The sequence below is a fragment of the Lates calcarifer genome, linkage group LG15, assembly GCF_001640805.2.
Source record: "Lates calcarifer isolate ASB-BC8 linkage group LG15, TLL_Latcal_v3, whole genome shotgun sequence".
NCBI lineage: Eukaryota > Metazoa > Chordata > Actinopteri > Centropomidae > Lates > Lates calcarifer.
In genome coordinates, this window is record NC_066847.1 from 22,074,264 (window position 1) to 22,101,669 (window position 27,406).

The window sequence follows — 27,406 nt, forward strand, 5'->3', positions numbered from 1 at the left end:
ATTTGCCCGTTTAATTTGTTCTTTCCACTCTATAGTAAATCACTTGACAGTGACTAACATTATCTGTCTAAAATGCTACTCCAGGATGCCTCTGTGTGACTTTAATGGGCGTCATGGAAGTGTTGTTGGTAGAGCAGATACATTCTCTTTAATGCAAACCTGGGGATGGGTTCATTATTATCGACGTTTTAGGATATTAATCTTTTGTCATGAATATCATTGCTGAAGTGATACTTGTGTCAGCTAAATATGTTATTTTGGAATTGTTTTGTAAAGCAAACTTCTTGACATTTTATGTGCCGCTCTGCCTCTCTGCTGTTGCATTCACATTTCAAGTGGAACATGAAAATAAAAGGCATAATCACATTTTTGTTTTGCTTAGTGTCAGTAACATCAAAGTTCAGACAAAAAGCAGTGCTCGCATGTCCTCTTCAACAAGGGAAAACTAATTAGTTTCCCCCAAGTGCAAAATATCATGTAAAATATCATGCAAGCTCCCTTCAATAGGGACCTTTCAGACGGTAACAATGCTGCACCTTTCAAGTCCCCTCGTCTGTATCCTGTATCTATTCACCGTCCGTGTTTCAAGTGCTCACTGAAAAAGAGCCTGTGCAACATAACACAAAAGAATATGGGATTTTGTTTCAGAATTGCTTGACAATTGCTCATCATAAGAATGAAGTGGCTTGAGGCATTAAGACAATTGAGTCTCGCTGATTGATTTATCAGGAATTCTATTGACTGTAGGATCTGGTGCCAGTGTTGTCCACAGAGAATCGGATAGTGATTTTAAAAAATCCTGACAGAGGGACACCTATAGTTTTTTGTATTTCTTTTAGCTTGGATAAAGATGTAGCCCACGTCGTTTTGTCTGTTGTTGTTTTGTAAGACAGTTTGGCATGATGGCTGCCGGGCAGGTAATGACCGGACCCCTGGCTCCCCTCAGTGAAAGTCTCGTGGTGGTTCAGCTCGGCTCTCTTTGTTAGCAGATAGCCTGCAAGCCGCAGCTCTGGCTCAGCTGCAAGGACGAGCCTGAGTCTTAAAAATAAAGACCTGTTTCCTGCTTTAGACATGCCAGCTGCTCAAAATAACAAGGCACTTAATGAGAGATCCAGCACCACATTGCAGTCCGAAGCATCAGCTTATTTTTGCCCTCAAACATCTTCTGTATCTCTGGTTCTATTTATACTGTCAGACAGGGAATTTAGATCAGAAACCATCTCTATTGCACACTAAATGCTCACAACATACATGTTCACAGTGTAAACACAAAGTCTGCCATTATGTTTACTCCCAGCTGGCTAATCAGTGTTAAAATACACACTAAAGAGCAAGATCTATGGTCAGTGTTACATTTAGTTAAGATGCTCTGAGCACCTATCTTTTAGACACACTAATATATTTTACTTGAACTCTGATAGAGCAAAGGGTTCTCCAGTACTAAAGGTGAATTTCACTTTCAATTGTGGTGATGTGTTAGGGGTTGTGCTGGTCTTAATTCGTTCAAGCTAAAAAACAGTTATGAGGAAAATATGAAGTGAAGCAGGTGACTTAACCACTGCATCCTGTAGCCATATGTAACATAATATTTACATATATTTTTATACAGTTTATTTGCAGCAAAAAAATGAGACTGAGCCTAATGAAAAGGTGACTCAGAGGTATATAACTACTGCAGAACTGTAACAACAATACTAGTATCAAGCATGTATTAAATCAGAATATTCCAGGTAAAAGTTTGTTCTCACAGTACATATGTGCTATTACTGAAAAACAACAATACTAAGCATAAATGCCTGAATAAACATTCCTATTAATAACTGTTAATAGCAAGTGAGATTGTACATCTGTCTATCAACACCTACTTTTCAACACTAAACACAATGTGTCCTGTGTGTTTCAACAGCAAGTTTTTTTTCTTTTTATGATGAAATCTGAATATTATTAGCCTAATTCAGTGACACCAAAAGGTACCTCTGGGTGCAACCTAACTTGTTAAGGTGTAAGAATAGCTGCACCATTTATATTCAGCGGTATAATCTTAACAACATTCTAATATCTGACAATATTATCTCCTTTCTCACATTAGTTGTCAGTTTATGTGCTAATGAGATAAAAAATCTAAAAAAAGATCACATTGAAATGTCAAGGTGTTCTTTGAAACGGATAAAGTCCAACATGAGTCTGCGTAATGACTTTCGTTGATAATTTACTATAAGTAACTCCATATTTCAGGCAACTCACATGTAATAGTAATGTCGCTAGTGATGTGCATCTAGTCTCCCTTCAGGGTGGGAAGACTGCTAATGTGGCCTGAGGCAAAAAAAGACAGCCATCCAACATCTCAAATTAAGGCTGTGATTGTCACTCTAACCACCACCAAGGCTAATGAGAGGCAGATCGGTTATAGAAATAAACACTTTGGGGACACTGGCGGTGCGACGCTGCAGTGGGAGTGTGGTCACAGGCCATGAGTCACCCAATCCCCCCTTGGCAGGCCCTCCACAGGGGAGGAATTTGGGCATGGGGCAGGGTGCTTGTCGCACCCTTGTGCTAAAAACAAATTTGGGACCTGTCATTCATAAATCTCTTGTTTACCAGTGCCTAGAGACACTTCTGTGCACTTTCCGCCAATCAGGAGGCACCTCACTTTCACCCGGAATAAAGCATTCATATCAAGGGTCATGATCGCTGGTGGCACTATAGGAACACTGAACCAGAAGTGGCAGGCTCTTCTTTGCGAGTGATCATGTCAGAAGTGACCCGAAAGTTACATAAATGCAACACTGCGCTTTTATTTTTGCCCGCGTTAAATTGAGCAGGCGGCCTCACAACTGTGACAGTCTTTCGCACATTGTCTATATTAAGACCCTGCTCAGAAAAGCATTTATATTTAGCCTTAGTTACTGGTGGTTCCGTATTCTCCTCAGCCTAAGAAGTATTTTTGTAATACAGAAACAGTACATTTCAGTTTCAGGTACATTCAAGGTGCATTTTATTTAAATGTATCAACTGTAAATTTGTAGCAGTAGATGCCGATGTCTTATGTATTCTGCTGTTGAGTAAAGTACATAGACAGAAGCATATTTTGACCTTTTCTTTGCATTTCAGTCAGCACGGAGAATAATGTCAATCATGAAGAATGTAGGTTGTAAATTATACATTAGGTAGAGGCTTCAGCGGAGCTTGAACAATGCCTGTCTACCTTTAGGACCTTATTATGCTCCCTCAACATTGTCATTCCGTCCAGCGTTATTCTTGCCGACACAGTGGACAGAGAGTGGACAAGAATAGTACAGGCACATGAGGCTGTTGTGGTTTCCTCAAGGGCCATTTCATACAGCCTTGGTTATCAAAGGTGGCTTAAGCTTTCACACTCCTCCTCCTCCTCCTCCTCCTCCTCCTCTTCTTCCTCCCCCCTTCACATCCTGTTGAATGACTGTCTGAGATTTTCTGATGGAGACTCAGCTTGGTGTGCTGATCAAAGTGGAGATCCTTAATGTCAGTTACTGCGAGGGTACAGAATGAAATATGAGATTAATTAGATATCACAGTGGTGAATTCTCTCAGGCAGCAGGTGTTTTTTGTTGCTATATTTAGGTCCATTAGGCAAAAGTAGCACTAAGGCTGTCTGACTCTCTGAGCCCTTCAATGGTTCTCACCGGTTCACGGCTGCCTCTGGAACAGCGCCTGCTGCAAAAGAGTCCTTTGTCAAGTACTTACAAGCTAAGATTAATATTCCCTGTCAGGAGAGAAGGGTCTGTTCTACAGGTGCCTGTTCTCCGCGCCTGCCGAGCCACTGCCCTCCTCTGTCATTTGATTGGAGCTGTTTTTAGAACATAGAGAGAAAAATTACAGCACGGGAGTCCCCTCTAGCTGTCTCCACTCTTTGAACATGTTTTAAGACAACTTATCACTTAGCCAGTGAATCTCTACAGAGTATGTGTGTGTGTGTGTGTGTGTGTGTGTGTGTGTGTGTGTGTGTGTGTGTGTTGGAGGGTTTTGTAATGCTTTCTCGCTGCCTCTTTCTCTCTGCTGGGGACTCCTTCCTTATATAAGAGCTGAAAAGCTGATATAATAGTCAACATGTCACATTGCCACTGTAGGCAGGAGATGACATGCAGTGAGACTCGATATCTGCAGGATGGGGAGACATAATTACGTCGCCAGCGTTGCCATGGCAGCGGCAAGTTAGGGTGGTGGATACTAGGGTGTGGGGGTTGTCACAGACCAGGATTGCGCCACTTGCTTTTATGTTTCTATTTATAATCATCACCGCCGCATGCACATGGAATGGTGGCAATGAAAAACAGGCTACATGACAAAACAAATGGGCGCCAGTGAGCTTCACACAGCCAGCGAACAGGAGGGCACTGCTTCTTAATTGATGGCTACTGTAGACCGATGCTGCTTCTTTTGGCAGGTTTAGGACTCATTTTTTATTGGCATTTTTTACAGTTTATGAGGTTTAAAAACATGACAGGGCCAGCACAAGATTTATTTATGTGAACATATATAAAGTATTATATGTCACTTTTCTCTCATGCTTCCCAAGAACAGGTGCTGTAGTAACACTGCCTGTATTTGTTCTCTTAAATGTGACCTCTTGAGAAGATTAAGGCAATGAATGCACTCAATAAATCTCCCTCCAGCCACTGGAATTTTAAGCAGGTTTGAATATTTCTCTGGTCTCAAAATGGATGAGACATTATACAGTCTGGACAATGCTTACCCTTCCCTGAATGTCACACCATGATCAGCATAACTAACATGTCATTTTTTTCCAAAAATTGGACATTTGTATTTAATCAATGACCAAATATACTGTAGGCCTTAATTCCATATTTTATATATATAAAAAAAGACTCAAAGATGCTTACTGAAGACAGCTGATGAATTCAGCTGGATGCAGAAGTGTGGATTATAACAGAAACAAAAGAGGATAAAGAATAATATTGTACAGTTACTAATCATCCTCTATGGAATAGAGAGATGAAGTAGCCCTGTCTCCTGTGTTCTTAACTGGAAATCGATTTTCTCTGTGGAACAGGCTATATATAGAGCTCGGAGACCAAAGGGATGCCCTCTCACTTTGTATCTGGCAATTACTTGTAATAGAGGTAGTTGTCAAAGACAAAGGCAGCTCTCACCAGTGCACACAGTGCAGCATCTGCACTCAAGAACAGAGACGGAAACATCACAGTATCATGAATTCACAAACATGCGCCAGTTCACAAACTACTTTGCCTTAAATGATTTATGTTAAGAGGGGATGTCTGCATGATGTTCTGGTAGAGACAGGGGGAAGGACTCCCTTTATTTATTTATTAAACAGTGAAAAGATAGGATTTATGTAAATACTTAAATGACCACATCAACATTTCGTGCCAAATGTCCATTGAGTCTGTTATACAGCTGCTCCCAGTGGACTCTACACTGACGGATGTGATCCTGAGTTTGTTTATAGAAACTATTATAATTGCAGGTTTCTGAGAGAGAAAGATGTTCTCCTTATTTCTGAGCCTTCTTCTTCCACTCTCCCTGTCATTCTTTGTTTTTATCACTATTAAAACTCATTGTTTCTTTTTTAGAAAACTTAATTTTCCTGTCCCTCCCACTCCTTAACAAGTTTTTTTCTGCAGCGATACACAGAAACACCATACACAGCCACTTCTGGTTGTCTGGTTGATTGGAATTGATAAGGGTGCAATTAGGGACAAATCTCTTTTTCTATTTTATTCCCTCTGCTCTTCCCTCCGTGGACCTCAGTGGACATTAAGCCAGACGTGTCATTGGTTGTGGAGCCCTTATCTCCTTTGGACCTGCGCACAGATCTGAGGATGCTGGGGCCAGGCTCGGACCCATCGATGTGGGAGAGGCAGCTGCAGCAGGAACTACTCCTCATTCAGAAGCAGCAGCAGATCCAGAAGCAGCTACTAATCAGCGAGTTCCAGAAGCAGCATGAGAAGTTGACCCGTCAGCATCAGGCTCAGCTCCAGGAGCACCTCAAGGTCAGTATTGCACCGAACAGTTGTACGGACAACAGCACAGCGGCGTACACAACGGCACAACACAGCGCCGCAGTGTGCAAAACAGCAGAGCACTACACAGCATGGCACAGTGCAGATCAGTAGAAAACATTATAGCTCAGGACAACATTACAGAGTGCAGAAAAGAAGAAACAACTCAGCACAGCAAGGCAGGATGTGGAGCAATACATTACAGCACAGCGTGAGTTTTGTTTTTACAGAGGAGTACAGAATAGTCCATCACAGCAAAATAGCAACTGCAGAAGTTCATAGAAGCCACTGTTGTTTTAAAAATATATTTATCAGTGTGCTCTCTTCACGCTGACTTGAGGCCTGCATGTTTCTCAGCTCCAGCAGGAGCTCCAGGCCATGAAACAGCAGCAGGAACTTGCAGAGAAGGAGCGTCGTCTGGAGCAGCAGCAGCAGCAGCAGCAGCAGAACCAGCAGGAGAAGGAGCAGGAGAGGCATCGACGAGAGCAGCATGTTTCCAGCCTCAGCCTCAGGGGCAAGGAGCGCTCCAGAGAGAGTAAGAGCTCGACACCGCCATCATCGCCATCTCTTCACCATCAGGAGTGGAATTAGTGATTTTCAGGGCCCCGGGCAAAAGCAAGCATGAGGCCCTGAAATCATAACCCTCGCCCTTTTCAATCTTTTTTTTTTAATGCGTTCCCTTAGAGCAGGGCCTAAGCAGAATATGCATGTAACAGCTGGATAAGAATGGTTTCCTGTGGCTGAATGTTGCACTGGCTGAGAAAATACTCACATATTCATACAGAGTTATGTACATGTTCTCTCATCATCATTATTAAGATTTACTAATATTCAGAAGTATATTCCTGTGCAGATCAATAGGCAAGGTTGTTACTTTAGCTCCTCTAGGTTGATGGCATGGGCATGCTGCCAGCTCTAAAGAGCAACTGATATTAGATTTGATAAAATTTTTATTTTCCCTTTTTATCTTCTCATGCAGCAACTAGTATTTTAACAAGGCTAATAGCCTTCAAATCATGTGTTAGGATCGCAGTCGAGGTCCATTATAGCCTTTGTAGGCACATTAGCCATAATTTAGCCATGAAATTATATTGAATTTAATTGCTGTATTTATTCGCCATCTGGCAGCCCTTTAAGACCACCTCCTCTCACTGGCGTGGACTAATGGCACTCTCATTTGGATCATATTCTGCAGTATAGCTGTAAGTTTAAAAATTCATGTATAGCAAATTGTTCTCACTGCATGGGGCAATGTAATTGCTATTTATAAGCAGGGCAAACTGTTCTGATTTCACATCTCTCGATATTGTAGAAAAGACTTGTCAGTGTTAGATGTAACTGTCCTGGAGGATGCCTGGAGACAAGGCAAACTGCCAACTTGAAATTAACTTTACTCATCAGATAAAGAGGAATTTCCAGTGATATAAAGATGATGATGCCATGGTACTTAACCAGTAGATTCAACTGATGACATAAGGTTGGCCCGTGACATTTAAGCTCAGGATTTAGGAGAACATATCTTTCAATAACACGATGAAAATAGCTTCAGATATAGTGTTTCATATCTGTTTTTACTTTATAGCTAATAATAGATTAGATTTATGACTTTGTCAGGCCAGGTAATTTGAAACTGTACCCTGCAACTGTAACCCTCCAATGGGAAAGAACATCCCTCGGCAGTGTCACTTTAGTAGCTTGAAACTAATATAGTGCTCTTAGACCACTAGGGGGAGATCTCCCTACATAAGTTGTGGGTGCTTGGGAAGAGAGAGTAAGCTCAATCATAAGAGATTATGGAGGGGAAAAAAGGATTTTGGTAATTCAGGACAGTTTTGAATTTTAGAAATAAGTTAAATCTAATGTAGGGAAACAGATGGGGAAATCTTCAAGTTACATACGGTTAAAGTTAGATTTTTAATATTATCTAGGCAATAATATGCCATGAGTCATAGCCCTAGGGTGACCCCAATCCCTTTGGTTCTGCCTTTTGGTCTCACAGGTGCAGTGGCCAGTACCGAGGTGAAGCAGAAACTCCAAGAGTTTCTGTTGAGCAAATCAGCAAAGGACCCTGCCAGTAATGGAGCCAATCATTCTTTCATCCACCACCCGAAACTCTGGTACACGTAAGTTGTTTTTTTTTTTAGAATGACATAAAGAAATAAATACTATATTTAAATTGCATAGAAACATAGTTCATATCATGATATTATGTGTGTGATCAGGTCCTCCCACCACACATCACTGGACCAAAGCTCTCCACCTCTGGGTGGCACATCCCCCACCTGCCAGTATACTCTGCCATCACCCATAGAGAGCAAGGACGACTTCCCCTTGAGGAAGACAGGTTTGCTAATTTGCACAGACACACCCACACCCACACACACACACACACACACACACACTCACACACACAGCACAGACATAAAAATGCGAATGTACATACATACTTGCATGCATAACTCACACAGCTAGGTAAAAAGATATCAGTGAGTGTTTTAGTTGTTGCCTCCTAGTTGTAATTTTCCATTTGCTACACTGGGTTATTAATACAGTGAATGTCTTTTTGACCCTTGTCAGCCAAGGGGTCGGTGTACCCAGTGAGTATTTCCTGAGGTTGCTGATGACCTGCTAATAACATCAGTTAGGCTCATTATGACCCCTGCCCCCTCCTCATTCCCCCAGGGCTCAACACAAAACTTTCATCTGAGGTGACACATGTCAAAAAAGTAGTTTAAACCTTCCTTATTCATGTTTGGATTATTCAAAAACATACCAGCTGAACACAGACAACAACACACTTTAATTGCATGTTTTCACTTCACAAGTTTAAATTTTAATTACTGTTATTTGTACTGAAATTATCTCGCCATTATTTAAAAGGAACCACATTTGTCCCTATGTTACAATAATAAACCAAATACCAAGGCTTCAAACTGTTCAGTGCTAAATGAGAGAATTAAAGCAGATTAATTTCTCCTGAGTTATGGGCTTTAAAAACTATTTTGAAAAGACGCAGGTTTCCACTAAAAAGCAGCTCAGGTTTGTTGGTTTAAAGTTTGAGGAACCCTTCGGGGATGGCTGAGCAAATAAGAATAATTCCTTCCTCTCATGGTTTGCACGAGCACAAGTGCTCGCCAAGCTGAAAACTTCATAATTCGGCAATGAGGTCACCAAATTACATTATGCTCTTTTCCCTTCTGTGTCTCTTTTAATTACATTGGAAAACAATTATACTTGTTGAGTTATTTAACTACAGGCCTGTCATCTTGTGTGTATACACAATTTAGAGATCAGGCAAAGGAATTATATCTTGTAAAATAAAGTGACTGTATTGCAAAAATAAATATCAGGAAGGTAAATGAGAGCTTTGAGAGCTTTTATTTATTGTAATCTCTTTGAATCTTCACATCTTCAGAACAGAGAAATACCTCTTGTAAATATATATTTACATCTCCAAGACATGCCTTTAGACCCACAATGTGAGGAGTTGCTTCACAAGTGTAAAACCAGTTGAAGACAGTTTTTCTAAAATAACAGAGACGCCGTTTATGGTAGCATTTTTTGCCTTCCTCTGTGAATACAAAAAGGCAGGTTTAAACAAATAACTGGAGGGATAAAATTTCAGTCTCTCTGCTGCTCAGAGATGACATTTTCATCCTCTCATTCATGGTTTTATCATCTCCCCATTTCTGTGCCTGACTCTTTTACACTGATAAAACTATTTCTTGTTCTTTGGATTCCTAAATCTATATGTGGTCATTTCCTGCTCAGGCCTTTCTCCCCCACTTCCTGTCTGTCTTCATTAAAGTCCTCTGAGAGCTTGGCACGCCAAGGGGGGGGGGGGGGGCTCACACAAAGGTAGTGTTGTTCCTGAAGTTGCTGGCCATCACTGGTAGCTGATTGGCAGGTGTTGCCGACTTAGGACTGACACAGGCAGGATGAGCCACAACAGGACTGTTTGTTTAAGCAAAGATAGCTCTCTCAAAACAAAGTGGAGATGACTCGAATGCTCCATGTTAGACTCCCACTGCTTCATTTGGCCAAAGGGCAAAGAATCATCTTTTTCTGGTTTAGTCTGAGGTTCACACCGAGGTTTATGATGTGCACGTAACACTGTTTACACTTATATTGTGTGAGACACCAAGTCTTACACAATGTACTGTAAATGAACAGTAAATATTTTCTAAAAATGTAGGTTTCAGCTTGAAATGTGAATTTTATTCAAGTAAGGTTAATGTATTTACATTCTTTTCCCTGGAAATAGAAGTTAATGAATATACATTTTTCTTACCCCATTCAACAAAGGAAATTTTTTGTCATGTGTTTCTGAAAAGCCTTTTTAACAACTTAGATTCAGCAACCAGTCCATGTTAAGCACACTATTTAGTATGTACACGTAGAAGACAATATAATAGCACTGGAACAAATATAAATATATAATTTGTACTGAAAATACCCAGCTAAAGAAACAACGTGTGCTTTGATCAGTGGGTTTGATTTGGTCTTCTTAATGGTGAATTCATCTTTAAAAACACATAATAACAGCGATGCCCTTGGTCTTATCTCCCCCACCCAAAAAAGCTGTTTGAAGAATTTCACGTGATTAACTTGTTTACTTGGTATATATCCTCTTTGTTTCACTTCCAGCGACTAGAATAGACCGGACCGAGGGCACGCGGTAGTCTGTGCCAAGAATAGTCACAGCTTAGCAGTAAGAAGTGCAACACCCTCTCTGGTCTTGACCCAGTTACCAAATGTGTGCATTCAGCAGGTGCAGGAAAGATTTTCAGAAATAATCCTACAATGGTAAAACTGTAAAGCCCAAAGCATATCAAAGTAAAGTTTGTGTGGAAACATGAATGAAAGAGTTGAACTCTTACGACACAGAACATCCAAACGCTGAGGAGCTGTAACTTAGCTTTGGGTGAACGTAAGCACTAATTCATTCATTTCAGCCTCAGCTTACACAAGAAAATCAGGTAAAATGCATAGCAGCCCTCCTAATGTACAGAACACACACCTCAGCTTTCCACACAGCCATCTGTCCTGGTCCAGGCCCTAATGGACACAGACACTCACAGTGGCGGCAGATTTAAAATTCTGATTAAGTGGAGATAGCATAACACATTAACTTGCAAAGCCACTAGCCCTGCAGCACCACTTTTAAATGTAATAAGGTGATTGATTTATGACTGTGGTATATTGCTGGCATTAATGTATGTTTTTGTTAACTGAGAAGCCAGAGCAGAAATGACCCAGGTGTACTGCGTATGTGCTTTGCTGCTGCCGTCGTTCTCCCTCCTGTTGCACTGTGCACCAGGGCATTTTATCCATGGAGACCAGTGAGAAAGTGTTTGTTCCTGTGCTGCTGTCTGGCGTTCCCGTGGCGACCAATTGGGATGCGTAGCTTGGTGGCAGCAGCGTGTAAAAATAGAAAGCAATCAAGGCAGCAGGGCGTGAAGCAAATTCATACGACTCCCAACAGCGTTTTCTCTCCATTTATCTCTCCTGCCTCCATTCTTCCTCCCTCGCTCTCTTTCATTCTACCTCACACCCACAGGATTAGAGGTCTGTGCCACGTATTAGGGAAGAGGGTTTTGCTGCTTTTGACAAAAGCCAGAAATAGCAGCATCTGGCCCACTCTCCTAGCTGTGCCCCCATCACCGCTCCCTCTCCTGCTCCCTGCAGTGCACCCACGTCATAGCCCCATTTCCTTATGTATAGCTGTATGTTGCACACCGCAAAAAGACCTATTTAATTATTGATCAGAATTAAATAATTGAAACAGGTTGACTATTGTGTAACTATTGTGTGTTTACATAACTTCAATACAGCTTTGTGCTCTGGCTTTCAGTCAAAAGACCAGCTTATCTATTCTGCTTGTTTATTTGAGTGTGTAAAGCTAGCTGTGGGATTCCGTGTCCAAAGGGTTGATGGGAAGGCCGTATGAGACGCATTGACCTAGTGAGTCACTGTCACTGTGACTAGACAGGAGCACGACTCAACAGTTAGACACAAAAGCACTTACTTGCAGTTATATAACTGATGCTTACATTATTCATAATCAGTTCGTTGACTTGATTCAACCCCCAGTTTTTGCAAAATTCTTTGCATTATATAATTTTTCCACTGTCAAATCTGTTTTCAAGCTTAATCTATTGGTATTTTGCAAAAATACATTCTCTTATCAAATTTAATCACCAAATTAAAGGCAAAATAAAGAACATAATTATCTCTGTGCTCCACATTATCTTAATCCTGCTGAGTCTCTTAGACCTCAGTATTTTGTAAGTCCCTGGTTATGCCCCTGTTTAGTAGTTACACTCTTGTGTCGGTCCTTTAGAAACAACGGCATAGGCAGACTAAAATTCAGTGTCATCAGACTTGGCTTTGCTTTTGCACTTCAGGGATGGCAATTATCAATTGTGTGTAATGGTGTTAGTGTGTAGTTGGGCGTTCCTGGAAAGGACTCCTTAAATCTATCCTGGTTAAGTAAGGGCTTAAAAATGATTAGATAATCTAAAGTGAGACAACGTGCCAATATTTGACAAATGTCTTTAAATCCATCATTAATACCAGTTGAAAAGTCTAAAAGCAATATGTCTCTTGTGAAGAATATTACGTCAGCTTTTCTGTCAACACTGATGGACTGGATTTATAAGTCTGGATCAGTTCAGGCTAGCCTGTGTGTGTGTGTGTGTGTGTGTGTGTGTGAGAAAGAGAGAGAGAGAGAGAGAGAGAGAGAGAGAGAGAGAGCATGTGTGCGACTTGGGAGGAGTGTGTTCGGACCCTGTATTCGGGTATCTCTGTTTTGCATTAAGAAGTGGGGGAGGGGGAAGGGGGGGTAGGGAGGGCCTGAAACATCTGCCATGTTTTTGTGTTAGTTTAACTGTTGCTACTGTATCAGACTGTGGTCACCAGGGCGGCAGGTAGCGGACTATTTCACTTAGAGCCCGTGTGTTGCTCAACCTAATTTAGTCCAGATGAGGTGGAAATGGGCCCAATCCTGACTCATTTAATTTATCTGAAACCTGCTCTGAATTTCACTGAAACTGAAATTGTTACATGTCAAAGCGTGACAACATTTCTCATTATTCAACTGATTTATTAGTCTTTTTATTTCTCTTTTAGCTTCCTCTTATTTTATGATGATTTCCTTTGATAATGCTCATTTCATTCAGGCTGTATAAAAGCATACTGTTACTTTCAATAAAAATAACCACAGTACACTCACATGATTGTATAATTTATCTCCATGTGAGATGTATCTCTAAATACTGATGACTCACAGAAAATAATATCTGTTCCTCATGTTTTAGCCTCTGAGCCCAACCTGAAGGTACGATCCCGACTGAAGCAGAAGGTAGCAGAGAGGAGGAGCAGTCCAATGCTAAAGAGAAGAGATGGAAACATCATGACTCCTTACAAGAAGAGGGCCCTGGAGCTAATGGGTGTGTAGTGTCCATAGATTACATTCATTCATTCATTCATTATCTATACCGCTTATCCGTTAAGGGTTGTGGGGGGGCTGGAGTCTATCCCAGCTGACACTGGGCGAGAGGCGGGGTACACCCTGGACAGATCGTTAGTCCAGTCTATAGATTACAATTTTATTTTTATTTTTCCTGCTACAACATATGTGGAAAATCGTCTACATCACATTATCTGGTGTTTAAAATGTTCCCTGAAAACAATACAAGCCTACATCCTAGTGTTGTTATTACAGAGCTGGATAAGAATCGGCAATTATGCTATGCATTTGGACTTCAGTGTAAGAAAGGCCATTGTAATCAGGCAGCCATGACCACATACATTAAACTGTTGGGATGCCGCAGCTGTTATGCCAAACCTCTGTGTATGTGTGTTGAGAGTAGAGAGTGACCATGCATATTGTGTCTAACTCCTTAATGTTTCCTTAGACTCTACACCAACTAACAGTGCCCCTGGCTCTGGCCCCAGCTCTCCCATAGGGGCCTCCAGTGCCTTGGGGGCTGAAAATGGACCCTCCTCTCTGCCTACTACCACAAAAACTGAGGTATGTTTATAAGTCACGAACATTTGCCAAAGAAATAAAGCAAAAAGCTTACTTCTGATGCTGTTCTGTGTGGAAATAATATGAATATCAAAACTATTACTTCCCGTCAGGGCACTTAGCGCCTGTCTTGCCCTTTTGCTTGCAGCTATAAAAACAGCCAGTTGTCCTCTGTCTGTTACACTCCAATGAAAATGGCTCCCCACACTGACATTAAAGAGGCACAGCTTGACCCACATGTCTGATTACTTGCGTAAAGATGACACATTATGCAGGAAAATAAATGGACTCTATCAGTGTTAAAATTCTGAACACAGACAGTGCAAAAACAACAGAAAAATTTAAATGCTGCACATTTTTCTATCCAGGATTTTTTTTTCCAGATGTGCTGTACAATCAGTTTTATGTTTTGCAAAAAAAGAAAAAAAATCTTTATTTTGGCTGTAAGGTTTCTGTTGGCTTGTAATGGTGTTTCTGTCACTGGCCTGGCTGTATGCCTGTACTGAGTTGTTCTGAGGCGTTTCCCAATAGATTCATGGCTGAGTTACTGACCAGAGCTCCCCTTGGACCGAGCTCACAAAGCAGACCATTATAGAGGGTGGCAGATATGACACATCTCTGAACAGTCTTACCAGAACAGCTGTGTTTTTCTTAACCATCGCTGTTTACTCTCCCAGGGACCTCCAGCGACACAGAGAATGAAGAGACGCCCTGACGTGGGGCTGAAGGTTGGGGCTTAGGGAGACAGACAAACTGTGGAGTTTAATTGATATCCCAGGCACTGGTAGCCAAAGACACCCACATGCTAACAACATAAACACACAGGATTGCTATTGTATCAGCCCAAGCTGAGGCTCTCATGAAAGTCACTGGTGGACTGTGGGGCTGCCCATAGACCTCATGCCTGTTGCAAAAGCAAGGCATGTTTGTGCACCGTTACATTAGGTATCCTTTTTCAGAGGGAACAGGTCCCTTGGGTCAAATATGGGCCGGATATCCACATACAGGTCACTGAGTACTGGTAGGGGTTGGAAGGATAAACATGGCTGTTCCAAAACCACATGCTGGTCCACTGCTCTGCTGGGTACAGGAAGTATGCCCCAGTGCTGATGTTCTCTGAGAGAGTAGCCTGAGGGTGGGGATCGGGGAGTAAGAAAAGGCAGCAAGCCATTGGGGGACTGAAGAACTGAGAGTGCAGCAGTGGATTTAGAGGTTTGCGATGTTTTATAACAGCATATCATCCTCACTGGTGCCATTCTGTGAAGCTCCAGGAAACGTTTGCTGCCTGCCACTCCTTTATATCATCCATCATAAAAACTCATACCTTTCCGTTTGCAGCTAGGAGGGCTGTTGTTCGTCATAGTGCATTAAGGTTTATGCCGCTGCTCATGTTGCCTTTTAAATTGTCCAGAGTGGGATTTCTAAATCTGTTGCCTCCTCCTAAATCTCTCTGTCTTTTGCTCTGTCCTGTGTGTTTGATGCAGAGATGGCCTTCACAGCCCAGACTGTTCCGACCCGAGGGCTCCGTGTCCATGCTGAGCTTATACACATCTCCCTCCTTACCCAACATCTCCTTGGGGCTTTCGACTGCATCCTCACCCATTAGTGTGAGTACAAATTTTGCAGGCATTCTTAGATAACCCAAATGTTTCACATGAAATCTTGCTTAATACAGGAGGTTTAGTCATTCGGTGATGGTAAGCCTTTCAACTCAGTCTGTAAGTTGCAAACCGCTGCCATCAGTGGCCGTCTGGGTTCTCCGTATGAACCCAGGTCTCTGACCTGTGGCCCCAGGTGATTTTATCGCCCTTAGATAAATATTATTCTGCAGTGTCTTGTGTCAGGCATGCTCTTATCTTCCCCTATTACCTCATTTATCACAACTTTAAAAAGTCCAAGTCCACTCAAGTGCAGCTCCTGATAACACAGCAGATGATATATCATCTTTTAGCTCTGGCACATTCCACACAGGCCTGTTAATCAGCTGTGGTAACCTCCAGCCATTGATGGTCTCTGATTTCAGCATATATTCATTCATAAAAAAACAGCTGATATTTTTGAATCTGGCTTGTTTAAATGAACAGTTATAATTCGTACAAATTATCATAAGGTCCTGGTGCAAAGCATGTGAAGTATGAATTAACAGATAATCAGGACTTCCATCATCTTTTCTTTCCTCTCAGGCTGCCATGGGGTTGAAAGACAGATCAACAGAAATCAAGCATGGGCTGCCTGGGCATCTCCTGGGTCCTGTGCCCCTTCAGACAGCCCTGGAGTCTAAGGTGAGCCCTAGTCACCAGGCTCTCCTCCAACACCTCCTCCAGAAGGAGCAGATGAGGCAGCAGAAGATCCTCTCCTCTGGTAAGTCTTCTTTCCTTGTATTCAAGCATTATGTTACCTTTCATTGTGTTACATTACTTATTCTTCTGCTGTAAATGCAACAAATTTACAGTATGATTTATGAGAAACTTAATAAAAGTCTTTGGTCTTTTTTTTCTCCTTGTGAAGGCCAAAGCTCAATGTCGTCCCACCCTCAGTCCCCTCTGGCCATGAAGGATCGCCCCTCCAGCAGTCGGCCTAAACTACCAAAACACCGGCCCTTGAACCGGACCCAGTCGGCTCCACTGCCTCAGAACACACTGGCCCAACTTGTAATCCAGCAGCAACACCAGCACTTCCTGGAGAAACAGAAACAGTACCAGCAGCAGGTCCATATAAATAAGGTATTGTGCCATTCATCAATATTGAAATCACAAGGGAGGATTTTGACTTTCAGATTGCTTTTCGCAGCATTCTGTATTTCTTTTCAGGTCTCGTGAGGTCTCATTTTACTGCAGGGAGTCTGATTTAATCATTTTAAACACACAAATGCTAATCTATTTTTAGCCTTTTGTAAAATCATCTGTGGTAGCTCAAGTTTACAGACCCAGGCCCTAGTCTGTTCTTCCCGGGAATCCTGGTGTTATTTCTGCGAAGCAAAGACCTTCTGCCTGACTTCAAATGGAGAAGAAATGCTTTCCCTGCACTAATTCTGTTATCATAGCTTAAGGCATCAGTGCTTTTCACATGCTAACTCTGTGAAATTCAATTCAAGCTAAGTTCAAGTGAAGGAAAAAAGTGCCCAGAATACATTTTGTTCCTCTGTAGCAATATTTGTGTTTCTGTTAGCTAGCCGAGGTGACCTCGCTATACACAGAGTGTAATTATTCTGGTGAGGGACGTGTGTGAGGTGGCAGACACTGTGAAAGGCAGCATTGTGTGAGCTCACATACTGATGTGTCCCAATACTGGGCCCTGAAAGAGCCATGGGAACCGTAGAGCAGCTCTTACCTGGAAGTAATAAAAAAGCACAAAGCGCCACAAGCACATACTGAGTTGTACAGTACAGATGTTCAACTTCCACAGTTTCTGTTTGAGTTCCCCTGTAACACTAAAAACAACCAACAGTGTCACTGCCAGGCAGCTGAGATTAGTTTTAATATCTGCTGTATTTATTGAAAAGTACTCTGTGGTGTTCATTTGATTTGAAAAGGGCTTTGAAATAATTGCAACATCTTGTCTAGAAACACGTGAACAGGCCCGGCTGTGATCACTCAGGCCAATGAGATCGCAAGTAAAGCCTCTTTAAGTGGAGGTTATAAATGGCCACTAATCAGGGATGAGCCCTCAGTGTTTATTGAGAGGGATCTCCGAAACATTGCCCTAATTAATTTCCTAGTAGAGGCCTGTCTGTGGTTGTTTTTAAACGTCCTTTAGTGCCTGTGACAGTAGGGGGCACTAATGGAAAATTACAAGAGCTTAGGGATTTTTGGAAGAGGTATGAACAGTGTTTACTAATGCCAAACTAAGAAGGCTAATTCTTATAGCTGAAGGGATATTTATATAAGGCCTACATTCTGTAGACAGTAATGTTGTTGGTTACCAGCTGGTCAAGGGTAGGCACTTCCCAGCCTGTTTATGGAGCCCTCTTGTGGTCTAGCAATCATATCATGGCACCATTACAATGGCTTTGATTTAACAAAGCTGCAAGACAGTGAAACATCCCACTACATAAGAGTTTTAACCTGTTTCCGTAAATGCAAACACGTCATTCACATTTTGAGGCCTCTTTCGCTCAGTTCCAGGTCCACCTGAAAATCAGAATGGATAGTTAATACTCTGTTTGACTGTTTAAAAGATTTTTGATGAACAGACGTGGTAAAAATCTGTGCACTGCTGAGCTTCAGAGTGTAGTTTGATGTCCTCATAAATTGTTACCCATGGAGAGGACCTCTTTAGCTAGCCTATACAATAACATGCTCCATACACTGGTACCTTGGCTCCGGTGTTTGCAGAATATAATCACAGTTTACAGAGAAAAACATTCTGAACTGTACTTACTTACTGCACTTACCTGGGACAGTTGCCATTATTGAATGTTTATTAACTCATATTAAAAGGCAAGAACAATGCCTAATCTGCTTCCACTCTTAAACCTCCTTAAAATGTAGTTTACCAAAGCCACCAGCCAGACACTTTATCAGTCGGACATTTCCCTTTGACTGCAGATATTTGACTGCACTTGTACTTGGCTATATAAATGTCAGTTTTTGTTTCTGTTGTGTTTTGATCCAGTGTGAGAGGAGCATTTTATTTAGCAAAACACAGTGTCAGATTAGATTTTTCAACATGAAAATGCCTACCACTGTGGCTTGTGTATCCTAAATTGCACAGTACACTTTGCCTGTTTCCTCCAATTTTGTAGTTACTGTAGGTTTTGGCAGTCTGAAAATGACTAATCGTAATGTATGACACATTTATATGTTATTGATGTTGTTACAGAGATTGTGTTGATACTTCTTGCTTTGCACTGATAAAAGTTTGATTATTGAAGTTCATTGCCTACATGATGTCATCACTGATGTGGAGTCTATGTGTCCTGCAGCTGCTGTCCAAGTCCATCGAGCAGTTACGTCAGCCCAGCGCACACCTGCAGGAGTCAGAGGAAGAACAGGAGGAACAGCAGCACGGAGAGCTGTTGGAGAGCATGCAGGAGGATAGGCTGCCCCCTGGAGGAGTCATCCGGAAGCACACGCTCAGCAGTAGCAGCAGCAGCGGCTCAAGTGCCGAGCTCCCTGATGCTCACTGCGGGGTCATCAGGGTCAAAGAGGAGCCGATTGATAGCGAGGATGAGGCTCTGACCAATCAGAGCTTAGAGTCAGAGCAGAGCGCCTATCTTCACCAGGTCAAAGGGAGGCTGGTGATAAGAGCTATGATCTGAGAAGGGAAGAAGATGAGATCACACACTCACAACATTCGCAGATAAACAAGTCACTGCAAACGTGAATCTACATCCCTACATACACACACACACACACACACACACACACAAACACAGCAGCCATTGCACAGTAGGCCAGCTCTCCCTGTCATGACATATGACCCCTTCTCACTCAGCTGCAGCCTCACTCATCCCACACTCTAAGACTCTCTGTTTGTGATCTTTGTGTAGTGATCTCTGTAAAATATGTACGTTTCTCTTTTGTTTATATAATACAACGAAAATTTAGACCATTCTTTTTAAGAGCTGCTTTGGTCGTCAAGTGACAAAAAAAGTTGTATGTACATATATTGTGCATTTAGCATTTAAAGATGATTTCTAGAGGGAAGGTCGAACAGGTGTACAGCTTTGAAGAGCCAATTTATGTTCCCATTGTGTACATTTTTGCCATAAAATATCTGAATGCGCTTCTACCCACTTCAGCGTTGAGAACTGTCATCAAGTCCTGACAGTGTGTTAGAGAGTTTAAAACACTACATACTCTGTTGTTCTAACAAATCTGTGATGATGTTCCATGTTAAGTGGTCTCAGAATTGAAATAATGACCATCTGTCTTAGAGGGAATGTATACTTAAATCCTAACAGAGAACGCTCCCCCAGAGCAGAGTTTTGCTCTGGGAGTGATATTGCCATTGGAATATGGTCCGCTGCTCATATTGCAATTTTAAGGATAAAGCACTAAATCCCTGCTTGGGTGTGCAGGCATCTCCCAACACATCCCCAGCCTCTGTGACTCTCTCTCTCTCTCTCTCTCTCACTCTCTCTCTCTCTCTCTCTCTCTCTCTCTCTCTCTCTCTCTCTCCCTCCCTCCCTCCCCCCCTCTCCCTCTTTCACTCTCTCACTGAGCGGTCCCAGAGCCGGGGCTCTTGTGTTAAGCTGAGCTCTCCTCCCTCCCTCCCTCTGGGTCCAAATCAAAGCTCGGGCCGGGTTCCTGCCCAGCTTTCAGCAGAAGAGTCAGACAGAGAGAAAAGAGAGAAAGAGAGAAAGAAAGAGAGAGAGAGAGAGAGAGAGAGAGAGAGGGCCGGGCAGGAAATGCCTTCTAGAAGCCAGGAGTTGGAGTGATTCATGTGTGCAGGAATGTTGAGAGAGGAGGACCTAGGGTTGGAGGAGTCCAAGGGGCCAGGCTTGAGAATTGATTTACTGTCAAGGCGAATTACAAAGTGAGTGGGGATATGGTTAAGGGAGTCCTTTTTAAAGGGAATCGCTTCCTTCATATTCCCCAGTGACATGGTTACCTCAATATGCAGGTTTGATGTTACTTCAATAAAAAACCCTGGATGGGACCTTGCTTCTTCTTCTTTTTTTTTTTTTCAAGCCTGTTTTCCCCTGAAAGTGCCCATTGCGACATGTATAGTCTGTCTTAAAGTGATCAATCAAATGTATTGCATAGCCGTAAACCTTCCTGTTTCATTTGTACCGTCGACTAAATGTAAAAAAAGAAAAAAGAAAAAAATGCTAGTATGAGGTCCTGTGTTTGGATTCATGTGAAAATCAAAACTGTCTGTCTTATACTGTACATTCAGACTGTCCGGTTTTAATGTTTTTAGTGTAAGTAAACACAATCAGAACAATGTGAGTCTTGTTCTCTTGCTCCTTTGATTTGGTTGTAACGAGAACCCCTTTGCTGTCAGTGGGGTGGCGGGTGGAGGGTGGAGGGTGGGGGTACGGGTCCTGTGGTCTGTTCATAGCAGTTTGCAGTTTTCTTCTCTTTTTTTGCCTTGTGTGATAAACCTTTCTTTTTTAAAATAAAGTTCATTTACCTCTGATGCTGGTGCATTTTGCAGCTCGTTTATGTTATTCCTGTTTCATTATGAGGATGCATGCAGTGGACAGAAAGCACACCATACTCCTCTAAGGCTTTCAGGAAACCTTTCAAAACTTTTTGTCTTTGCAAATTTGCAAATTACATTTTTGATTATTTTGAAATTAGCATCTCAAATGGACTGCCTAAATCATTAGCTCAGCTCGCTTTTCCCACACTAGGTCCTATAACCCAGCTCTTTATTTTCAGGGGGATCTGTGTAACCCTTTAAAGGGAGCTTAAGAGGCTTTCAAAACATTTCTTTGATGTGAGCAAGCAAGGCTTCTTGTGGCAGTACTAGAGCAGTCAAGATAAGGTGAACTGCGAGTGGGTGATAGATGACTTATGTGGATACTTTCAAACCAAGCTTAAGCAATTTCACAGCAAGCTTAGGTCATGGGACTGGCCTGATATGCTATACACGCAATGATGATCCTGGAAAGGTTCACTCATAGTCTAATGTTGCTGTCTGAAAAACACCACTCAGAGCATCTTTAAAATGGCAAAAGTCACCAAATAATGACTGTACAAAGTCAGGGGGCCCACATGTGAGCACTCCACATGTGATGGTTCCAGTAAGACCTTTAATAGATGGCATATTATATGAAACAATACATTTTACCCAAATAGACACACTCCGTCATGAAACTTTCATGAGATCTTCTAAAGTATTTTCACAAAGGTGTAGTGTTACTTCACATTAGGAAGTATTTGAGTTAAATTAGACACTGACTCTTTCTTAAGTAGGTTCCATCTGTCTTGGGCTTCAGGCCCTTGTGATTTTAAATGAGCTGTTACAAAGGCAGAAAAAATAACGAAGCTTTAATCCATCTGTACCGCCCCTCCCCAGCTGTGCGCAGAGCCAGTTGTAAAAGCAAACAAGCATTTTTAAAGGTGTAAGGAAGTAAGGAAGACATAAACCCACCTATTTCCTCTAAATGGATTAGACCCTAGGTGAGGCCTGAGTTTTAATCACCTACGGCGCTATAAACGAAAAGTCATTTGGATGCTGTGTGCACATGCATATAAGACAGAGTGTGGATGATGGTGATGATAACTTTGCAGAGTCCCAAATCCCAAGGCGGCAACTCAAATGGCTTTATTTCTAATGCATGAGGAGCAAAGAGAAATCTAATTTTTACACTCAAAAAACCTGCCAGATAATGAAATAATGTCTCAGTGTTTTGAAGCCAGTGAGTTAGAATTGCAAAGTCACAGCAAAATGCATTCTAAGCACTGTACTGCTGACAACAGTTAAAACCCTGGATTTACATATTTATACCACATAAACTGGACCTAAAAGCTCAAAACACACGCATCGGGATTCATTTATTGCCTCAACTTTCTGTTTATGGAGCATTGTTGCCTTTGCAAAAATACATTTCATAGTTGACAATGTAAGACAGTGGGTGTTTGCAAATAAAATGCATCTAATTCTAAGTAAGTTAAACTACATGAGGTTAATTTAATCAGGAAATTAGTCATAGTGCATTTATTTTATCATTGCTAAACATGGTGCCCCTCTGGTGTTCATTCCACTGTAGCCTACACATCTGATTTATACCAGAGATCCAAAGTGAATGCAATCAGCTACCACTTACAACCACTACAGATTTAAAAGAAATACCACTAGAGAATAGGGGTCTCACTTACAAATGGCAAATCTTCAACATTTCTCGTTCTGTTTTATCACTTAATTTATCCACCTCCAGTATTCAACCTCTTCAACCCCAGTTTCTCTCTTCTGCAATAGCATAGTTCATAGCAGTCGACATAAATGTGAAAAATCTCATTTTATCCAGAAAAATAACCAAATGTTCTGTATTTATTTATTTATTTCATTTTTCCCAGTATGTAAAGTGTGTCTTACTTTTTTGCAAGAAATTCTTAATACAGAGCAGGTCAAAGTTACCAAAACTCAGCTGATGCTATTCACCTGACTGCAACTGGTAATAATGTCCAGAAACATGGCAAAAAAGAAAAAAAAAAAAGGTAAATCACCAGCCTCCAGAGCCCAAGTCAGAGAGCAACACATATCTACAGACTTTTTTTCAGCCTTTACATTATCTCTGGGACAAGGAGCTACAGTGCAACAATCCAGGTCTTCCTGAACATTTATTTCAAGTGCATCTTTCCATACAGAACAATCTTTGCTTGCTTATTAAAATTACCTACAATAACACAGACTGGCACTTCCTGACTATTAGTAGTGTCCATATCTTTAACAATGCAGATCCAGATCAGTAAATCCAGCAATGCAAGGTCCAGACTAACCCTCAAGCTTACTCTTACTCTGGAGATTCATGATGTTACCAGTTGGACACATTTTCTCTCTGACTCTAGTTGAATTCCTATATGTTTAATGTGTATATGTTATGACTGGATGTAAAGGTCATAAATGTGTGGGTCATCATTTAAGGCTAACTTAGTTAGGCAGCCTAATAATGAGTTAATGACCTCCAGACTAGTAGTGATATGTGCACAGTTAACAGTTAGTTTTTTTTTTTTTAGAATAATAACAGAAGGACTGCAAGGAGAATTCCCAGACTAACCAGCAGATGAAATCACACATGAGAATGGAGTTCAACTGCTAAAGCAGAGGCACGAAGTCCACCTGGCAGTCCTGGTTGTCCTGACCAAGCAAAGCCAAAGTTTCCCAGTTAACTCAGAACAGCTGTAGAAACTCAACTCTCAGACTGTGGCCTCTAATCAATAGATGTCAGCTCATGATACTCCCAGGTCACTACATGTCACTAAATACATCAGGATCCCCTCTTGATTTGGCTGCCATTCAGGTGCTGAGTTTCCCTACACACACCTTTGTTGATGGCCTTGCTCAGCTGGAGTAAGTAAAAAACTATCATGAACTTTATCTGTGTTTTCTTCAGCGAAGTGATCTCAGAACACAAATTTGACCATCCAATTATACAACCTGGGTCCACAGTATAATAGGTGATGATGAAAATCCAAAGATGTTGCTGGAAGCTAAGAGGCACTAAAACAATTTCATATCTGACAATTACCCCATACATTTCCAAGACATTTCATAATCCTGCTCTATCCTACTCTATCTTAAGTGGACGGTTCTTTTTCTAGTGTTTGCAAGATCAAGACACACTTGATTTGCCGCAGCCTTTGAGATCAGTTTTTTGTTCATTTTGTGAGTTTGTCAGAAGTCTGAAACCAATGCATTTGCAGTAAAAACCTAAGGATCAGAGGAAGAACAATAATCTGAAGTGCTACTGTTTTTATACGTGTTTTTTTTTTTTTGGCTCCTGTAAGTATTATCTGCAGGGGAAAAACAGGATTTATTTGTATGGTGCAAAAGGACATTTAATGTGCTAGTTATGCCCTTCTATAAAACATAGAGCCTTAATAATAATAATAATAATAATAATAATAATAATAATAAAGAAGGTACAGAGATTTAAAGTTTAAGTTAAGTTCTTTTAAGTTACAGTTTGCATCCCTTGTTGAAAGGATCAAGAGGTTGAAGTGCCTTCACATCTTCCGCTTGTTCATCCACCAGACGAGCCACTATCACCTGTGACCTAACATACCGGAAATGTTACCTCTAACCTCAATTTAAAAGGGCTATTTATACGTTTGCTCTGCCGCCGAACGGGGTTACCTGCCGGGAGCGGCACACGGTGATGGTCGCTTGTCACGAACTTCCGCCATCTTTGCATTTACAGTACAAGAGGTTATAATACGCCCTCCGAGCAGAGCTACCCGGGGCTAGCTGCGTAGCATGCTAACTTTCGTAGAAGAAAAGAAGTGATAGAACTTTAGCCAAAACAGTGGGAATGCTTTCCACCGCTGGAGACAGCTGCTGGCGAGTAAAGGAATGAAGTTTAATGCGGAGCTCACAGCGTTTTCTCTAGACTGGTAAGTAAACAGCTGCTAATAGTAACATTAGCTATATAGTGATACCAGATTTTGCTAGCTCCTTTAATCAACTGGCCAGATTTCTGTACCCTACTATGATGACTATCCCATCTGCACCTCTTATATCATGTTCATTGGGATAAATGATATTTATGCCACAAAGCCACAATGAAGGATTTGTTTGATGTTAGCTGTTAGCAAATCAGATTAGTTTGGGTTCGTCATTATTTTTCTTAGAGTTTGACACACTGTGTTTGCTTCATAAGCTGAGGTAAATGAGGAAGTCATTTGTGAGATGAACTACCACAATTTTGAGCCTTGCCCACCAAAGTTGAAGATGACAAAGGGCTAAAACAGCACATAAAGGAAATTTTCCAGCTTTCTTGTGTGCATGTCAAGATTTGTATGAATCTGGCACCTAGCAGCACAACGTGGTGTTTTTCTTTCCATGTGCTGTTAACCATGCTCGAGGTGTAGGACAGTGCAGCACTGGCAGCAAACGGAGGAGACTGTTTTGTGTGTTGGTGTGAAAAAGTGCACCTCTAAAAGAAAACCAGAAAAAAAAGGGACTGATGTCAGATGTCGGATTCTTTGTGGCCTATGTTGTCTGTGGAGCCAAGATTTCCTTCTTTGATGGCCTGCATGCCTGTCATTTAACATTAAATCATCTACTTTATGAGATTCATACATCTAAAACACTGCATTTCAAAAATAATGCTTGATTTATTTTTCAGTATGCATTATAAACATGTGTTGTTTCATTTAATGCCACTTGTTATTTCTTCATGTACAACAATCTGAACCACAAGAGACAACATTTTCATAAAAACATCCTTTCAAGCGCTAAGGAAGAATTCTACATGTTTTCCTCTTGTCTCCTGAGATGAAACATTGATGACCCAACATAGATAGTGTTTATATTACTGTCAGTCTCCCTGACTGGTGTCATCCATACTGTTATCTTAGCCTTTCAAGGATTAATATACCTTTTCAAGTTTAATGAGATAAGAGACCTGGGGGAGTTCTCCTCCTGCTGTGTTCAAAGACCATCCGCCCTGAGGAACTGCTTTATCTCAGCCACTGATTGACCTGGCTGATAGGTGATACTGAGGTACCACAGTGGCCCAGGGAAGTGGCCTCTCCACTCAGGGGATGGGGACTGGCAAACTTGGCCTCTCCTGTCTGCAAGAATCCCATCAGTGGGGCTCCAGTGTCCCTGGGATGCCGTCTCCTCCCTTTGATTCCTGCGACCAGGCACTTTTACGTGCCTACCTCCCTCACACCGTCCGATCCAGAGCCCATAAAGCAAGTCTACCACTCTCCAGCTAGTTGGACAGGACGCGTTTGTAAGTGTTGCCTGAATGCACCGCCAGGCCAAATGACACCCCGAGGGCTCGTAAGAGTTGTGATTTCTTCTCCAAGCCCATGCCAAGAGACCGTTTTGAGTTCCAGCTCAGTTCTTCTAAAATTTTGCCATTTGTGGCTTGTGACCATGGACCACTGGGGTTTTTCTTATGATCTATATGGCATGGCAAATGCTATGTATTAACCAGGGACATAATCATAAGGGAAACGCAGAAAGCCAATAATAATGGCCTGAGTGAAACACCAGATAATAACCTCACTCTTGAAAGGAAAATTGTTCTTAAAAAAATACTCGGTCTACATCAAATTCTAACCACTAAATAACAAGTATATAACCATTCAAATAAATAATCATTCAACAAGTATACATTCAACACTTTGTCTATGATATGGAAAGCATGACATTTCTCTTATCCGGTGGTTCACTTCTATTTCAAGGTATAGCAGGAGATTTAAGACGCAAGATAGCATGGTATGAGGAATGCAGCCTGAGCGAGCATTGCTCCAGGGAAGTATTTTTCAAGGAGGGTTTAAGGGCTCTCTCATTATCACTATATATTGAGAGAATAAAATGAGGGCCCCTGAAAAGGTCCCTGAGGGATCTGCATGCAGGGGAGTTGATTGTCCTTCACACTATGCACTATATCACATGCTAATCTCTGAGGGAAACATCTGTGCGTGGATACATGAGGCACGTGTTGGTGCAACTGAGTAGCAGGTCGGAGACAGTGGGAAAAGTAGGGCTCCAAGCTCCATTAATGTTGCTGCTGCCATGTTTGCTCATCTGTGCAATTTCCAAATAACGTCATCACTCAAAGACACTGAGAAGAGGACATGCCTGATGTCTGCTCTGGGCTGTCACATGTTAGATTTACTGCGGTTATGTAAAATTAATACTCTAAGCTGTATTTTGTTTGAGCACTTTATTTAAATTCTGTTTAGTTAATATCCATTGTGAATAAAAAGTTAGTCTGACTTCA

The 27,406-nt window shown here is 41.6% G+C and overlaps 1 protein-coding gene and 1 long non-coding RNA gene across 5 annotated transcripts in view; one reads left to right on the forward strand and one right to left on the reverse strand.

The window, feature by feature from the left end:
• Positions 1–21,138, forward strand: part of hdac9b (histone deacetylase 9b) — a 41,234-nt gene extending 20,096 nt beyond the window's left edge. For all 4 annotated transcript variants that reach the window (XM_051076412.1, XM_018688387.2, XM_051076413.1 and 1 more), the window contains 10 exons: positions 5,770–6,011; positions 6,378–6,555; positions 8,020–8,143; positions 8,243–8,364; positions 13,340–13,471; positions 13,940–14,055; positions 15,537–15,659; positions 16,236–16,413; positions 16,561–16,775; positions 18,977–21,138. In XM_051076412.1, the coding sequence (XP_050932369.1) occupies positions 5,770–6,011; positions 6,378–6,555; positions 8,020–8,143; positions 8,243–8,364; positions 13,340–13,471; positions 13,940–14,055; positions 15,537–15,659; positions 16,236–16,413; positions 16,561–16,775; positions 18,977–19,312 (1,766 nt within the window). In that variant the 3' untranslated portion in view covers positions 19,313–21,138. The remainder of the gene's footprint in view (positions 1–5,769; positions 6,012–6,377; positions 6,556–8,019; positions 8,144–8,242; positions 8,365–13,339; positions 13,472–13,939; positions 14,056–15,536; positions 15,660–16,235; positions 16,414–16,560; positions 16,776–18,976) is intronic.
• Positions 2,979–5,757, reverse strand: LOC127143371 (uncharacterized). Its single transcript, XR_007814741.1, has 2 exons — positions 3,663–5,757; positions 2,979–3,509 (listed from the first exon to the last, which is right to left on the reverse strand). It is a non-coding gene; the product is annotated as an uncharacterized LOC127143371 (long non-coding RNA).
• Positions 21,139–27,406: the final 6,268 nt, after the last annotated feature.